The sequence below is a fragment of the Tenrec ecaudatus genome, chromosome 11, assembly GCF_050624435.1.
Source record: "Tenrec ecaudatus isolate mTenEca1 chromosome 11, mTenEca1.hap1, whole genome shotgun sequence".
Taxonomy (NCBI): domain Eukaryota; kingdom Metazoa; phylum Chordata; class Mammalia; order Afrosoricida; family Tenrecidae; genus Tenrec; species Tenrec ecaudatus.
In genome coordinates, this window is record NC_134540.1 from 1386463 (window position 1) to 1405171 (window position 18709).

Below are 18709 nucleotides of genomic sequence, written 5' to 3' on the forward strand. Positions count from 1 at the left end.
TAGAGAAGCAAGAACAATGGTATAAGTAGACACATGCACAACCATGCCCACGGAAGCATTAGTCACAAGAGCAAACAGACGTAGACCACTTAAGATCATTAAGTGTGCAAACAAAAAACAGTACACACATGTAACAAAGCACTACACAGTGATGAAAGAAACATGACGAGTTTGTGAGACTTCTCAGTGTGATCACAGAGGGGATTATTCTGTATGGAAAAAATGCAATCACGAATGAGAACTATCGTATGACACCACTTTTTTCTTCTTTTTTTACATTTTATTAGGGACTCACAAACTCTTATCCCAATCCATACATATACATACATCAATTGTATAAAGCACATCCATACATTCCCCGCCCCAATCATTCTCAAAGCATTCGCTCTCCACTTAAGCCCTTTGCATCAGGTCCTCTTTTTTTTTCCCCTCCCTCCCCGCTTCTCCCTCCGTATGACACCACTTTTATGAGAAGTCCAGAGTAGGTTTACACACCGAAAGCAGCACTCTGATGGTTAACAGAGATGGAACAGGGAGGGAGGGGAAATCACTTAATCAACTGAGCCATCAGGGCTCCTTTCTAAATGACAGGCCTCCATGGATTCTGGTAACGGAAAAAGCAAATTCACAGTACAGAATAAGTCAGCTCATGATTAAGGTAAATGAAGACACAGACAACTGTGATGAAATGTTATAAATAACGTAGGAGCCCTGATAGGGCAGCGGATCACTAGTTGGGCTGTAACTATATAAGGTCAGCAGTTCAAATCCACCAGCCTCTCCACAAGAGAAAGAAAACCCTTCCTGCTCCTGTAAAATTTACAACCTTGAAAACTCAAAGGTGTAGTTCGACTCTGTCCTATATGGTCATTAGAAGCAGGATCAACTCAGAGGTCAAGGGTAGAACATAAACATGTGAACTTCAAATGTTTGTGAAAAAAACTTTGAAGGCCCTTCATAATTTTTCAGTGACAGCAATAACAATCATAATTTTGTAGGTAAGTAATCTATGTAGGTATGGGAGGGTGTGTGAAATGTAAGAAAATGCATACATAGGTATAGTCGCGGGCATTTGTATATATATTTCTGTATGTCATGTATATGTATATGCATGAGTACATGTGTGTATGTATATTAACAGAGCACTTATGGGCATAGTTACGAAAACTTCTCAGACGTACATATCCATACGGCTTATGCAGCTCAGTTACAAAGCTTGAAAACCGAGCACCATAATAATCCTAGGAGACATGTAGGTTAATGGGCATAATAAGTATATAAAGCTAATGTTGTATATGTTGATTTGGTGATTAGTGTCTGGAATCTTAAACACCTGAGTGGTCAACTAATATATACCTATTTGTCTCTTCTCATCTGAAGCAATAAAGAATGAGGACAAGCCAAGTCTCACAGACGTAATTATCACTCCATAAACCACAGCCTTTCTAACCGGAGACCAGAAAATCTAGATGGTCCCAAGCTACCACTACTAACCATTCTGACCAGGACACAATAGAAGGTACCAGAGAGAATGGGAGGGAAAACATGAAACAAAACTCTTATTTATAAGAGACCAGACTTTCTGGTCTAAAACAGGCTGGAGGATCCTCTGAGACTGTGGCCCTAAAATGCCCTTTTAAACGGGAACGAAAGCCAGTCCAACTACTCAGCCAAATACTAGGTGGGCAGATAAAATGGACAGGAACTCCAGTGAGGAGTGTGTTCCTCAGGCCCATCAACTACAGGAAACCAAATAAGCAGCATTTGCCCAAAAGCCAAAGGAGAAAGGTAAAGAGGAGCAGGGAAGCTGTGGGGATGGGTACAGGGAAGGCAGGGTAGGGAAAGGGGAAAATGCTGACAAATTGAGGGATCAGTATCATGACACAATTAGTGTATAAATTATTGAACAGGAGATGGATTTGCTGTGTCAATTTTCACCTAGAGTACAATAAAATGTCACATATATGCATGTGTGTATAGATATATTTTAAGCCAAGCACAAAAGAAATTGGGATTTGTATCAAAAATAAGGATCCCCATTCTAACACAGAGATTTATGTAGAATCATTACTTTGAAAACTATTTTCCAAGAATATATTTTAAAAACTATTGTTAATTTGAATAACTACTACCCAAGGCGACTTTCGCGGGAGTCTGGGAATGGCATTAACAGATGCGGTGGTCCTGCAGGGTCACTATGAGCCGACATGGGTTTGATGACAGCAAATGCCATGACAGAATGCCATGACATTCTTGAAAACCTTTGCCTCCTATCCCTTGAAGAGATACCACAGATTTTTTATTGCAATCATATGGAAAAAATGTATTTGAAAATACCACCTAAACGAATACTTTCTTCAGTATGAACAAAGCACACATGAGATCATAAGGCAAAAAGCAAACAAAAAGAGAAGAGCAGGAGAGAGGAAGACATTCCTCCCTGCTATGGAATGAAGTGTGTCCCCGACAATTCATGTCTTGCAAACCCACACCCTTACACGAGTGGATGGGGCCCCATGTGGGAAGAGCAGTTTCTTTATGCTCAGAGGACCGTATCAGTGCAGGGTGCATCTTAAAGCAATCAGAAGGATGCACCAAACCAAACACAAAACCAAGCCCACTACCAGAGAGTTAGTTCAGACTCATAGCAACCCTCCACAGCATTTCTGAGACTGTGAATCTCTGTAAAAGCACCCAGCTTCCTCTGTCTCCCCAGCTGGTGGGTCTAAACCACTGTTGCTGCAGTTTATCAAGTCATCCCAGGGTGCCGTGGCAAGCCATGTGATGACACATGAAGAGCGCCGGGAAAACCAAAGCTAAAAGAGACAGGGACCCGCCCCAAAGCCAACAAAGACAGCACCTTCTCTTGAATGCAGACTTCTTGCCTCCTCAGCTGTAAACAAAAATTAAACTCCTGTTTGTAAGAGATACACTCCTGTGGTATTTCTGTAATAATGGCATTAAGAAACCACAGCACCATTGCCAAAGACTTCAATTTACTTACCTTGCGTGGCTGAAAATCATACTTCACACAGTGCTGAAAGCCTTTTCCTTTGGATTTGAGGGATGTAACTATTAAACAGTTACCGACGAAATGAGCAGAGTAACCAACCCCTTTGCTCGTGCGGAAACTGAAAGGAAAACAAAAACAGATAGTCTTCACCGGCCAATAAACACCATCACACAGGAGAAATCTCCTGCTCAGTAGAAGAGGTCTATTACACATACCAGATGTAGACTGCAACCTGAAAAACTTTCATAAAACTGAAAGATAAGAAATATAAAACAGGGATCTAGAAGACGCTAGAGCCCTTTTAAATCTTCATCTTGAAAAGGTCAGGAGAGCATGTGCACAGATTGATGGTCATCAAATGCCTGGTAAGCAGATGTCCTCTACCTTGAAGCAATTAGCAAATGCAGACAACTCACTGCCACACAGTTCCTGTTATCAAAAGCAGTATGCTCTCATATTCTACTGCAATGAAAATGGAAAAAATAAAAACTAACAGACAAGGTTGGCAAATACTCCAGCTGATCCAGCGAAAGCGTGAACTTCTGGTGATCACGTAGACAATGAAACTGGCCGTTATTATCCACAGACAAGCTTTCGTTGTTAAGTTGACAGGCAACCATAGTAATTCACTATTTTTTTCTTTTTCCACTCCCAGTTCTAAGCCAGTCTTTTTCCTACTAGGTTTTGACACAGTCTTTGATTAAAACATACAAGATAGATACTATGACTCCCCTAACACATGAGAGGCAGGCGAGAATGCTGGCTGTGGTCACTAACAGCGCTGTTCATGATCAGTTCTGGGCACACTAATTACCAAGTTCTCTCCATTGCAGATCTAACCACTCCGCTACTTGTCCACCAAATAGTTAGCCTTATCTGATTATCATTTCTTTCCTGGTATTCTTATTTTTAAAAGCGTATCTCAGTTGGCCACAGGATGAGCCAAGCACAGAGGCAAAGCCTGCTCCTTGCCCAAAGGCCAGCAACCTTCACTAAGAACCCACAACAAGCTCGACTGAAGTATGAAGAATCAGGGTGTGGTATCTGGATTGCTGGACGGTAGCTGGAAAAAGAGTGATGTGGGCTCTTAAACGCAATCCCCAAACTCACTGCCGTGGACTGAGTGGATTCCAACTCACAGCAGCCCTATGGGACAGAGTAGAACTGTCCCAATGCGTTTCCAAGGCTGTAAATCTTTTGGGAGCAGAAAGCCTCATCTTTCACCTGTGGAGAGGCTGGTAGATTTGAACTGCTGACCTTGCAGCCAACAGCCCAATTTGTAAACCATTATGCCAGGATTAATAGGATATTTTATTTAATTGTATGTTTGTAATTATATGAGGGGGCTTCAAAGAGCTCATGAAAAAAATCCCATTATCTTTTCATTTAAGTTTTCCCACAAACATTTTGAGGGCTCCTTGTACACATACACTTACATGTACACACACAGGTATTTTCACTTTAACAATAACCTTGATAATACACTTTATCTTTGTAACACTAAAGTAATTAAAGACACTCACCAATATAGATAAGGCTTATCCTTATCAACATTGATATTATTTAATGGATCCATACGAAACCAAGTGTTTAGGGTGAAGCCATTCTGATAAGGCCACTTTGCAATAGGAGGCAATGCGATTGCCTGCAAAGAAATAAAAACAGACACAAAAGTATCAGTTAAAGCCAATTGATCATAACTAAGGTCAGATGTGGTTTATCCATGTTGAGAAAGTCACATTATAAATATCAGAAAATGTTAATCAAATACTGGAGTTTCAGAAAGTCCATGGAAAGACCCCATCATACTTCAAGTCCATATTTCCACTGAATTCTTGAATCTTCCTTTGTATGAAAAACAGAAAATATTGTCTCATTAGAGTAAACTGTGAGTATTATTCATTGACACAGAAGAACTACAGTTCTGAAACTCAGTGACTTGGGTTTTACTAGAAGTTTGACACTGCTTTCTGGACTAAAATAAATTCCCCTGAAGTTTCACCAGCATAAAATCTCCTTCTCAAATCTCAACATGTTCAGTATTATCCGTGGTCCATGGTTTACGGTAGGTTTTCACTAATGCCTGGGGACTTCAAAACGTTGGTGAAAAACTAGAATTAAAAGACAGTGCAATTTTTTCCATAAATTTTTTGACCGATTCCATTTGGTTAAATGAGAATGGGTGCTTAAAAGCTTAAAACAACTACTCTAGAAACTGTTAACAAAATCAACATTGAAAAAAATAAACGTCTTGAAAGACTAAGCTCATCATGTTCACATTACTTAAACAGAAGTGAAAAGGATGCTATTCATCAGAAACTTAATGTTGAAATATTTTATTAAAAATTACTCAGAACCATTTGATGAAAAACAAAAAAAGGCTCAGAACCCTCATCAGGTTCGACAAATCCAGCTATCCTGAGGGCCAGGTGTCCGAGTGGTTGACTGCGGATACCAGGAAACGCCAGAGTGAATATGGACAGACCCGAGATCCCAGCACCTCAATGGCCATCATCCATTTGATTTTATAAGTGAGCGATTTCCCATACAAGCCTTCCTTTCGCTGACAATGGTCTTCCTCTAATCTAACAAGTACCTTTCACAGTTTAAAAATCCTGAACCTACAGAATAAAATCCCAATTTCTTGAAGTTATACAAGATTCTTCCAACTTGCCCTGGGCACCGGCAAACTTTCCAGTTCTGCATTCTGACACTCGGCCCAAGGGCTGCTGAAGGCAACAGCTGCTCCACTGCATGTGTTGTCCATGTGCTCGGCCCCAGTTCATTTTCATGTACTGAACGCTTACATGTCCATGCAAAACACGTGTGCATCACCAAGCTCCCAACACAGTTTGGGGACCAGGTTAGTGATGTGCCTCTTCTTAAACTTCACCCAATCTTAAGTGACTCTGTTCACTGTTTTCCCCCAGCATCCCCAGAAACACAATCCACAAAAGGACCTATGCCTCTCATTGTAATGAGATGTTTTTGCATCTGTCTGCCCATTAAGAGAAAGAGCCCTGGGAGTGCAGCAGTGTGCTCAGCTGCTAACTGAAAGGTCAGTGGTTTGAACCCATCATTCACTCTGCAAGAGAAATCCATACAGATTAAAACCAAACCCAGTGCCATCAATTCCATTCTGACTCACTCGGACCCTACATAGGGCTTCGGAAGGTGTACATCTATACAAAAGCAAACCGACCCATCATTCTTCTTCAGAATGGCTGGAAGGTATGAACCATCAACCTTGAGATCAGCAGTCCTGAAAGAAAGCACCATCAAGGCCCCTTGAAAGCCCCAGGGCAAGTCTACCCCCTGTGAGTTGGGGGGCTCGATGGCAGCTGGTTATCACCCCAGGAAGTATGGGTGTGCCTGCGAGACTTTGACCCCCGGGCTCCTAAGGGAAATGGTAAGCAACAGTAGGGAGTGCTGATGTAGGAACTGACTCCAAGTTTTTAAAATCCTTCAGTTGAACAAAAGAGAGGACATATTGGTTTGACTGTGTTAAGAAAAAGTACTGATTTACTAATGATAGAGAAGGTATGCTGCCTACAAAAAAGCCCAAAAGACTTGGTAAAAGTGACCAAACATTCAGAAGAGCAGACACCAATTCTGCTCATGCTATTCTAAGTATACAAAGGGGTGGGGTACTCCCAAACTCATTCTATGAAGCAAGCACAATTTGGACATCAAAAAAGACAAAGAAACCACTAAAAAAGAAAATTATAAGCCAATATCCTTCATGAGCACAGAAGCAAAATTTCTCAGTAAAATCCTAATCAATACAATCTAGCAACATGTTTGTAAAAGAATGCATCCTGATCAAGCAAGGCATGCAGAATCGTTCAACATAATCTGCCACATGAAAAATAATGAAGGTGGGGCTCACATTACCATATCAGTTGTTGCAGAAAAGGTATCAACTCCAGTGCTCCTTCCTGATAAAAGCACTCAATACAAGCGAGGTGCAAGGGAAATTCCTCACCATAGTTAAGGGCACATATACAAAATGAACAGCCAACATTATTCTCAATATGGAGAGACGTAAAACATTCCTCTTGTGAGCAAGAACCAGCATTATCTGAGAAGTCCTAGCCACACAGCTTAACACTAAGACAAAAAGGGAACTAAAAGGCAGCCAACTTGATTGAAAAAATAGTACAACTACCTCTGTTTGCAATTTATACTATCTTAATTTTAAAAAGTGCCGTGGGGTCAACAATAAAACTACTGTAACAAATGGAAGGACTCAGCAAAGTGAAAGAGCACAAGAGCAATATAGGAAGACCAGTTGGGTTCCTCTACAGTGGCAAAGGGACATTTGAAAAGGAAGTTAGGAATATAGCTCTAATTTACAAAAGAGTTACCTAAAAGATGAAAAACTTAGGAACAAATCTGACCAAAGATACAACAGGCAGACCTATAGGAAGAAAACTACAAAACACTATTGCACTCAGAAGCCCAAAGAACATGCCTTGTGAACGGACAGGAAGACTGAAATGTCAGTGTCAAAGTGACCTACAGACATAATGCAAACCTGATCCAGAGGCTATCACCACTCTTTATAAAGAGATAGAAAAACAATTCGCCACCTTTATGCAGAAAAAAAAGAGATCTCAGATACAGTACTGTTAAAGAAGAACAAAGCTGAAGGCTCCTCACACCTCAAAACCTAGAGCACAGCCATGGTAGTCAAAACAGCCTCGTGCTGGTACAACATCAGACACCAGTCAATGGAACAGAACTGAAGACCCAGATGACCTTCAGCTGAGGGTTAAAGTCCAGTAAACAAGGAAGAGGGGGTCTCTTTAACAAAGAGTGCTGACAAAATGGATATCCGTACACGGGAAAAAATGAAACAGAATTCATATTTTTACCATATACAAAATCATCTCAACATGGATCAAAGACATAAATGTAAAAGCTAAAATCATAAAGATCACCAAAGAATAAATAGGGATAAACACAGGGATCCTAATATATGATATGAACACATGATCAAACATAACTACAAATGAGCAACAGAAGACAAACTAGACAATTGGTATCTCCTAAATTTTAAACGTTTGTATACATGAAAAGATTTCACCAAAAAAGTAAAACAAGAACCTACTGTCTGTGAAAAAATCTTGGCATGGATTTATCAAACATGGGATTAATCTCTCAACTGTACAGGAAGCTTCAACACTGCAACAACAAAAAGCTGAACAATCAAATTAAACACTGGTAAAGCCCTCAAAAATAGTAATGGGAGTAGCGATACCATGAGGGTAGGGGGAACATAGGGGGGAAAGGGGGAGAAACAGGGAACTGATGAAAATGATCAACATATACCACCACCACCACCACCCAGGGAGACGAACAACAGAAACATGGGTGAAGGGAGACAGGGGCAGTGTAAGATATGAAAATAATAACAATTTATAATTTATCAGGGGTCCATGAGGGTGGGGAGGGGGAGAAGGAAAAAAGAGAAGCTAATACCAAGAGCTCAAGTAGAAAAAAATGTTTTGAAAATGATGATGGCAACATATGTACAAATGTATACGATACGATTGATGTATGGATTGTTATAAGAGCCCCCAATAAAATGATTTATTAATTTATAAAAAGAATAGAATGGAATAGTTTTTAAAAGTGGGCAGAGAACAAGAATGCATTCAGATAGCCAACAAACATGGAGAAAAACTTGAGATCATTAGAGATACAAATCACAGCACTGGGACGGCCAGACAAACAAATCTGCCTTTAGAAGAAGTGAGGATGGAGAGACTTCATCTCTGTACTTTGGGCATGAGATCAAAAAGACCAAGCTCTGGAGGACAGGCCTGAAAGGATAAAGGGTCCCAGTGAGGAGGGACTCTCTGCAAGGTGGACTGACAGACCGACTGCAACAGCAGCTCTCATAGATGGTGCGGGGCTGGGTCACGTGTGCTCTGTCTGCTGTGCACAGGCTCACTAGGAGTCGGAACCGACCCTCAGACAACAACAGTATGACTTGAAGCTCTTCAGTCCAAGAACTGTAGAAAAAGTTAAGGTAGAAGGAAGCTGGTATGTTGTGAAAAGTTAAATAAACACAAAGATGTCATAAGTGCTGAGTGAGAAAATTAAGAAAATTGATACCAGCCACTATTTTCTCAGATTTAAATTATCCAGATTTAATTTTATAAACCAAGGCTTCTTTGGCCAATGCAAGAAAGCAATAAAAACGGGGGGGGGGCATGAAATTTGTAAAAGATGTAAAATTGGTTTTACTTACAGATAAAATCATCCCTGTAAAAAGTTCTCTACTAAAAATGTGATAGGACCAGTAAATGTAACACCATCTTAGGATGCAAGGTCAATACTAAAAAATCAACTACAATTTCATATACTAGCAACAAATATGATAGAATATTTAGGAATAGATTAAACAAATTTTATGAAAAGTTTATAGGCAGAAAACTAGAAAATGTTCAGAAAAATCAAAGAAATCAGCAGGGAGTGATTAATAATGCTAAGGTATCTATTCTCCCCAAATTGTTCAATATATTTAACACAACACAAGCAAAATCACAAAAGGCTTTTAAGAGAATATAACAAAGGCCAATGCAAATAACCTAAAATAAAAAAGCCAAAATATCTTTTGTTTCCTAAAAATGAAGAACAGGCTTCATAAGAATTACTGTAAACCCGAACCAGCTGCTCTCCAGTCAGCTCCAACTTCCTGGGACGTACAGAGTTTCTTTCCAGGAGCAGCTAGCTGAGCTTTTGGAACCAGCCGGTGGGTGGTTCTACTTCTGAACTTACGGTTAGCAACCCAATGCTAACTCAGCAGCAACAATATGATACTGGTATCGTGATAAAAAGAGGGCAGAATAGTGTCTAGAAATAGACCCACATGCACACAATGAATTTTCAAGGAAGGTGCCAAGGCAATGCCAAGTGGAAAGGATAAGCTCCTCCATCAATGGTGAGAGTAGAGAGTGAAATTCTTCATTTATGTTAACCTTCCTCCAAAACACACACACACACACACACACACACGAACCATAAACATAAAAGGAAGAGCTAAAACAGTTTAACTCATTAAAAAAACATTTTTAAGGAAAAGAAAGAAAAATGGACTGTTATGGTAACATAATTTCATGTCAACTTGAAAATATATAAAAGTGTAGGGGTAGTATTCAACCTGTCAATCAGGCCACGGCCTGATGGTGCCTCCTTATGGGCATGGCTTTCTCAGCCACCACCATTGAATCCACAAGACTTTGCACCCATTATCCTGTGATATTCCTGCATTTTGCATCATTGCATGTGGCTGCATGAGTCTGAAGAGGGACGTAGTATTGAATTTATGGACTTGAGTTAGACTGGGCTGGGATTTTTTTGATAAATAATTACTTCTTGGTATAAAGCTCTTTCTGATATATGATTTGTCGCTCTGGCCTCTGGATTTGTATCTTTAGTCAATCCGGCCTAACACAGTGACCTTGTTTCCACAAAAGGCCAGACTATGAAAGTACAATAGAAACCAGAGGCTGCCGGGGCCAGGCTAGGGGAGGAGGACGGGCTGCCCCTGGGAGCTGCCTGTGGGGAGGTGGTCAGCTGTCAGCACTCAGACTGCAGGGTATTCATGATAAAGATGCATCACTGTCTTTCCACAAGTGGTACATCCTATTCTGTGAAAATGACTCCTTCACAGGCCTGCCATTCAATACTAAGAACAGCAAAATAAGCATGCATTACAAACTTACCGCAGCACTACACCCGGGAAAATTGAAAAATGTATCAGGTCCGTGTCTTTGTGGCATCTGATTAAGAACTGATAATAACTTTACCGCGTGTCTGGGCTGAGGAGACAATACAATAAAGAAAAGTCACTACACAGATTTAGCAGTAGCACCCACTGGAGCATGTTACTCACTGGCCTGTTTTCTCACCAAAGGGAAACTAATTCACAATCATTTCGACTACTCTCTAAGAGGAGCATTCCATTTCCATGAGTGAGCCCGAGCGAATGGCCCGCTAGGGGCAAGCTGCCAGCCACTGGGTATGAACGTGCAAATGGGTTCCCTCTGACCCACGGCTTACCCAGATTCCACTTTCTCCTCGAAGCATGCTGAATAACAGCTTCAACTCCTTGACCGTGATGCTGTAGCTGGCAAGAACCCCCAACATATCAACTAGAAGATCTTCAAAGGAAAATAAAGTTATTCTGACTCTAGTCATAAGTTGTCACCTGTCACGGTGATACACTTGTTGAAAAAGCAAAACTTGTCAGTTGTCATTACTACGCATACTAAACATAGAGCTAAACAATGTTCTCATGAGTAACCACCCTAATAAAAAGGTAACAGTTACTAAGTCATCTGATAACCAACATGTTGCATTTGAATTATCCTCCATACTAGATGTACCATTCCTATTATGCTTGCTTATCTCCAAATGGATAAAACAGATTGTATATATTATCAGGGGCATTTCAAGAAAAGGAGACTAGAGAGAGAGAGAGAGAGAGAGAAAGACTGCACATATGTGCCATTTGGTTCTTTTTGAATTACAGTGAAGGTTGATCATATTTTCTTCCAGAGGCTTATTCTTTATTGCCAGTGGTTTACACACGTTCACGCCACTCCCCCTCCTAAGAAACTCAGGAAGAAGGCTCTAGGAAGAAGCCCTTTTCGATGGCTAAACAGGGTCAAGAATGGTTAGGTACCTACTGAGAAGTGGAGTCAGAAATCAAACCACGTAGAATGGCTGAGCCCACACTCTTAGTAGCCTGGCATCCGTCCTAGTCCTAGCTATTGTGTTCACAGACTGCTCTGGGTCTAGGCGACAACACCAGCTCACAAGGTTATACATAGGGTTTCCTTGTCCCTGATCACTTTCAAAATCTCAAAATTATGACTGGTCCCTCTATCAATCATTCTTTCCAATAACCAGCCCCCTGGCTGCACTCCGTTTTCTCAGGTTCTAACGCATGGTCGAGGCTTCCAGATGTGCGACAGCCATGCACATCTCCAGGTGAGGGGCTTCAAGAGTTTATGGAAAACAACACTCCTTTTTCAAGGCCATTTTCATACACACATGTTGAAATCTCCCAGCATACTCTAAACAGTTTCATCATCCATTAGTAAAAAAGTTAGTTTAAACTAAATTGGAATGGGGAGGTGGGTGAGGGGAGACGCTGGGGAGTGTAATATAAGATATAATAATTATTTATAAACTATCAAGGGACCAGGGGGGAGAGGGGAGGGAGGGGGAAAAAAGGGAAACCGAGCTGATTCCAGGAACCCAAGTGGAAGGTGAATTATGAGAATGACGAGTGCAACAAATGTATAAGGGTGCTTTGCTCAATTGTGTACTGATTGTGATAAGAGCTTTATGAGCCCTAATAAAAAGATTTATTAATTAAAAAAAAGAGAAGCTGGAAAGAATACAGAGTCCCTGTAGTCTTTAATACAGTTGACAGCCCACCATTTCAGGAAATATCATATGAACAAGAACCAATGGTGTTGCAGGAAGAAGTTCACATTGCACTGAATGCATTAGTCAAAAATAAGGCTACAGGAGTTGATGGAATACACATACAAATATTTCAGCAAGCTGAAGAAGAACTAGAAGCACTCACTCATCTATGCCAGGAAATTTGAAAGACAACAATTGGCCAACTGACTTGAAGAGATCTGTGTTTGCACCCATTCCAAAGAAAGGTGACCCAAAAGAATGCTCATTATAGGATGATATTGTTAATTTGGCACACAGTAAAATTTTGTTGAAGATCATCTAACAAGGGTTGCATCAGTACACTGACAAGGAACTGCCAGAAATTCAGGTCAAATTCAGAAGACAGGGAACAATGGACATCATTGCTAATATGAGATGGATCTTAGCTTAAAGCAGAGAATACCAGAAAGATGTTTACTTGTGTTTCACTGACTATGCCAAGGCATTTGACTACACAGACCACAAAAAAAATGTGGAAAACCTTGAGAAATGCAGGAATTCCAGAATGCTTCATTGTGCTCTTGAAGAACCTGTACATGGATCAAGAGGTAGTTGTGTGAAAAGAACAAGACATACTGCATGGTTTACGATCAGGAAAGGTGTGGATGAAAATTGTATTTTTTCACCATACTTGTTCTATCTGTGCGCCGAAAAAACAAACAAACATCAGAGAAGCTGGATTATATGAAGAAGAATGTGGCCTCAAGATGGAGGAAGGTTTATTAATAACCTGTGATATGCAGATGACACAACTTTGCTTGCCAAAAATGAGGAGGACTTGACACACTTGCTGATGAAGATCAAGGATCGTAGCCTTCAGAATGGACTACAGCTCAATGTAAAGAAGACCAAAATGCTCACTGATGGACCAATGGGTAACATCACTATAAACAGAGAAAAAGCTGAAGTTGTCAAGCGTTTTATCTTACTTGGATCCACATTCAATGCTCATGGAAGCAGCAGTCAAGAGATCAAAAGACGTATTGCATTAGATAACTCTGCTACACAAGACCTCTTTAGAATATTGAAGAACAAGAATTTACTTTGAAGACTAAAGTTCCTGACCCAAGCCATGCTATTCTCCATTGCACCACATGTGTGAAAGCTGGACACTGAGTAAGGAAGCCCATAGACGAATGGAAAGGTGCTTGAGAAGAACACTGGCTCTGTCTTGGTAGAAGTACAGCCAGTGTTCCTTAGATGGAAGGGTGGCAAGGTTTTGGCTTCCATATTTTGGACATATTGTCTTAGAGATCAGTTCCCTGAGAGGGTTATCATGTTAGGTTAAGTGGAAGGGCAGCCCACAAGAGGAAGGTCCTCAACAAGATGGGCTGACACAGAGGCTGCATCAGTGGCCTCAGGCATAAGAACAATTGTGAAGATGGCGAAGGATTCGGCAGTGTTTCCTTCTATTGTGCCCAAGGTCATTATGGGTTGGAACCAACTCCATGGTACCTGTCACATCTTTCTACTATGGAGTGGCTGGTGGGTTCAAAACATCAATTTTCATTTTTATCAGCCAAATACTTTAACCACTGAACCACCAAAGCTCCTGAATTAACTCCTACTCACAGCAGAATTTTCAACACAATCAACTTCATTTGCTGCCTGTGCAGGTTTAAATCATTGAAAGGGCTTTAGGCCTTTCTTTTCACGAAGGAATAAAACAACAAAACAAAATAGAATAAATTGGAACCATTGATATTACTTAGTATCACAGATTAATAACTGAAATTTGAGACACAGAAAAATATGTCACATATTACACACTCAAGAATTTCATGACTGTTTTCATTAAAATCATTTACCAATAGTTCTTTCTTAAAGTCTACATTAGTATGCAGTTTCTATGACAAAATGGTGACAATGGATATATTTTTTAAAGAGAGTATTTTAAAGGTATAAAATGTCTCAACAGTTTCCAATAGCAATTGTTTCATACTTGCTACACATTAGTCAGCAAGGATTCGATTAGAGTCAAATAGCTATGGATTGAGTTAGCATGAGCATGCTTCCTGAGGGCTGGCTGCCCAAATCCATCAAACAACCCCTGAAAGGTTGTTTCTTCTATTTGTAAAGCCTTGCCCAGCTCTTATGTATGCTACGAACAAGTAACCTATTATCTATCTTTGTAGCTAATTTAGGAAAACATCCTATGGATTGTCCATAAAACACAGCCTAGTGGTGGTTTATATTATCACAATAAGTTTTCTATATAAAAATATATAAAGAAAAAATCATATTATGAAATAGCCAAAATTCCTTGGATGATTCGACTGTATACACTTAACCATGTCTAGTGATGTTATTCACACTACTAAATGAAAAGATCTATTGACGTGAACACAGGAGTCCAGGGTGCCTCTGCTCGGCCCCAGACTGCCAACCCAAAGAAGGACAGTGCCAACCCATTAGCAGCGGGGCAGACGAGCTGCTCCTGGGAAGATGTCAGCCTAGAAACACTGTGAGACTGTCATGAGTCATGAGTCAAAATCTACTCAGGGACACCCAAAAACCTTAGTGTGCTCCATCACATGCAAAATAGAAATTGGGGATTTCTCAAGGCTGGTGGTGCAGTGATTCACGTCACACTCTCAGGGTAAAGCCACACCCCAGCTTACAACTTACAAGGCCTTGCTGAGTCAACTTCCCTGAGTGTGTCTCTATATAGGTAATGGCAGTACCTGCCACAGGGATTGACCATGGGGACTAAATGAAATACTGGTATCTAGCCCACAAGAAAAGAGGTCCTGGAATAGGAATTGACTCAATGGCAGGGGGAGAAGGTGGGAGGGGAGGGTGTGGGGGAGGGCTTATCTCAAGGTGGATTTCACCTATTCATCACTCTGAGGAAGAAAGATGAGGCAGTCTGCTTCCATAAAGAAGGACAGCTCTGAAAACCTGACTCTGCCCTACGACTCCTGTACCAGTCAGAAGAGACTCCAAGGTCAACTAAATCCCAGGTTTGGGTTTAATTGGGTCATTAACCATTAGTATGCTAAGTAATAAATTTTAATTTTGAAAATTATAAGTAAGAAGTATTGTCTCTGATGTTCATGCTCTTTTCTCTTGTCCTTTCAGCCATCAGGGTCTTTTGCAAAAAAGCATTTCAAACAAAAGAAGGTGGGAGTTTAATAGTGATAATATTATTGTTGTTGAGGAGAAAGGGTAGGAAAGTTAAGGGGCTTACATATTAGGAAGGGCACCACATGAATGTCTATGGTGCCACCACTCTATGTTCACAGAGCACATACCGGTAAACTGTGATACATTCTCTAGCTCATTCTGTAAACGCTAGTCTAAAGGGATTGCCACGTAACTTAGCCTCCCTTTAACTATCCTTTAAAAATTAAAGATTTGAACTTAGACATGAAGATGTAAAAGGTACATGATGATGTACACACATAAGGGTCTTCAAAAAGGTTGTGGAAAATGGAATTGAAAATTAATAGACTTTGCCAAAAACTTTTGAAACCCTCCTCCTACAAATTTAAAACATATAATGTGCTTCTAAACAGCTGCAAGTTACAGATAACATTTAAAAGAGTTTTAAAGGAATGTAAGTTTGAATCTCATTTTTTATAATGCTAACCATTAGTGTACAATACATAGAATGCTAACTCGTTCTACATAAAGATACATGCTTCCTTGAAAGTAAATAGAAAGTTTTAATAAACTCCATAAGAAAAAAATTCTAAAAATTATTTCAGTTAAAGCAAACAAGCTTCTTTAAGCATCTTCATTCTATTTGTTCTTATCTAATGCTTTAAGATTTGACAGATGTCGAGTTAAAGCTGACAGGGATTTCCTCATATCTGAGCTAGCCCTAAAAGCTGGTGAAGTATCCTTTTAGCACTTCCAAAATCATCAAGACTCTTTGAAGGCAAGCAGCAGATGCTGAATGATGAGGAGGTTCAGCTTCAGGGCACTAGCATTCCAAACGGTGGACACATTTTCTGGGAGCAGCAGGTGCCCTAAGGCCACACTGCCAGAATGTCCCTCCTGAGGAGCATCACCTCAGCACAGAGATGGTCTGGCATAGAGGCAGAGGGTGGAGTGTGCATGGAAAGAAGCACAAGTGAACATGAACCCTTAAGATGAACAACAAGCACAAACATTTGTCTTCTTCTCCGGAGACTTCAGGCAGGGCACGTGTTCAACTTCAGCATATCTCTCTGTGCACTATGCCACAAAAATATGCCCTCAGTGTACTAAGGTGACATGGACACTTCAGAAGGAAGGCCCACACTCATCCTTCCATTCGCCGGCAGGAAGGCAGGGAGCAGGCAACTACCCTGTGCTTCTCAGCCTACAGGCTACAGAAGCAGTGTGCAATGGGATCCCTAACTACATAACTAGTCACTGGAATACCACTGCCCATGACTCTGAGCAAAGTTGAGCCTGCATTTCAGTGCTGGGACTTCCTAAGAACCTGGCAAACACCAGGCAGTAGAATTGTCTAATCCAGAAGGCATCTTCTTTTATTCCAACTTCCTCCTTGATATGAAATGTGCCGATTATCATTCACTGCTATGATTCTCTTTTAAGCCAAGACAGTTTCAACAAATCTGATTACCCATTGGTCATATAGGAAAGAATGTTGACTCTGACACCCACTGGAAGGAAATATCATTCCATACACAGCATACCTGCGATCATATCATCCACAGCACTCATTTTCAGCAACACTTGTTCAATGAGCCCAACTTCCGTGCTGGTCTGTAAGTTCCGCACACTTTTTCGGAGAATGGCAGTAAACATGCTCCATATCTCGGCTTGGCAGGTTACATCACAATGTTCCAATAGCTCTGTCATGCATGTGATGCTGTCCGCATCCTGGATGATGAAGTTCATTTCCAGGTCAAACTCTCCACCAACCAGCTGAAAGGAAACAGAGAGAGACTAGTACTGGGGCAGTGTGGGGTGGCTTAGGAACCACAGTCACATAAAATGATACAATAAGCTCACTCGCCAGAAAGCAGAGCTCCTCAAAACATTTCAAGTGTCACCAGGCTGAGCCAACACTGGAGGGTCCCAGTAAGTACCTGACGTTGTCAGAACTGAGGCTAACAACCACATTCCTCAGGAGGAGCTATCATACAAAGAGCACAGGGCATTGTGTGGGATTCCGGACAAACGACATGAAAGAAGGGTCTGGCCTTTGAAAATGGTAAGTACCACAAGATTCAAAATTCCCAGAGAGCAAATTTTCAGACATGAAACTCATTTTCTCTTTTGATGTGACTAGATGGACAGATAAAAGTGATGTAACAGAACAGCCAGTTTCCAATTTTCAAGTGGAGAAGATTATGAACAAGTATGACATGAAGAAGAGTGCAATTTGCAGTCAGTGTTAAGGGATAGGATGAATGTTAAAGAATGCATTAACTATTTGGGTAGCAATTGTACAGCACTGCTTGATATGGCTGAACTACTGAATGGCATGATGTCTGGATTATACTCTAATATATTTGGGAAAAGATGTTAACTAGACTAACAGGTGAGATCTTATCTAGCCTCCAGGGAAAGAAAGCTCACATGTGAAGGGGTAAGGAGCCCTGGGCTACTGGCTACATCCTTGACAGATGACCTTAAACTAAATGACTCTCAGTAGAGCAACAGGGAAATCCACATATAATAATACATCGATGCTCCTTATAGTTCAAATCATACATGACTAACTGCATCCAATTCATAGGCACCACTCGAAGAAAAACTGACAAACTGAAGACCCTTTTGGTCTAGAGAATGAGAAAATCAGAAAGGAAATTATACCCATATACAAAATGCCTAACAAATTCCAAGGCATATATTCAACATATATTTTATTTATCCTCCACCAATTGTTCTTTGCACTAGGGACAGGGAGGTAAGACAAAACCCTGCCCTGAAAGGGCTAAAGTCTGAGAACAATGATGTATGCACACATGCATGCCCTAGGCCCCGACACGATGCACTGCCGCAATGGCTGTATCAGTCGGCTCAGACATGAAAATAATTGTGAGGGTGGCGCAGGACCTGGCGGTGTTTCATCCTGTTCAAACAGGGACACTATGAGTGGGAACAAAAACACCCTTAACTTATCCCAAAAGGTTGTAGTTGACTTACAAAAATATCTAAATCAAAGATATAAATTGTGAATAGCTGAGAAAGAAGACGCAAATGAAAAGATCTAGGGCAGCGTGAGAATGACCAAAATGTGACACA

General features: G+C 40.7%; 1 protein-coding gene across 4 annotated transcripts in view; it reads right to left on the reverse strand.

Moving 5' to 3' along the window:
- Positions 1-18709, reverse strand: part of NBEA (neurobeachin) — a 514531-nt gene that overhangs the window by 417365 nt on the left and 78457 nt on the right. For all 4 annotated transcript variants that reach the window (XM_075562753.1, XM_075562752.1, XM_075562751.1 and 1 more), the window contains exons 2-6: positions 17152-17383; positions 11087-11187; positions 10750-10845; positions 4537-4658; positions 3005-3131 (exon numbers count right to left, since the gene is read on the reverse strand). In XM_075562753.1, the coding sequence (XP_075418868.1) occupies positions 3005-3131; positions 4537-4658; positions 10750-10845; positions 11087-11187; positions 17152-17383 (678 nt within the window). The remainder of the gene's footprint in view (positions 1-3004; positions 3132-4536; positions 4659-10749; positions 10846-11086; positions 11188-17151; positions 17384-18709) is intronic.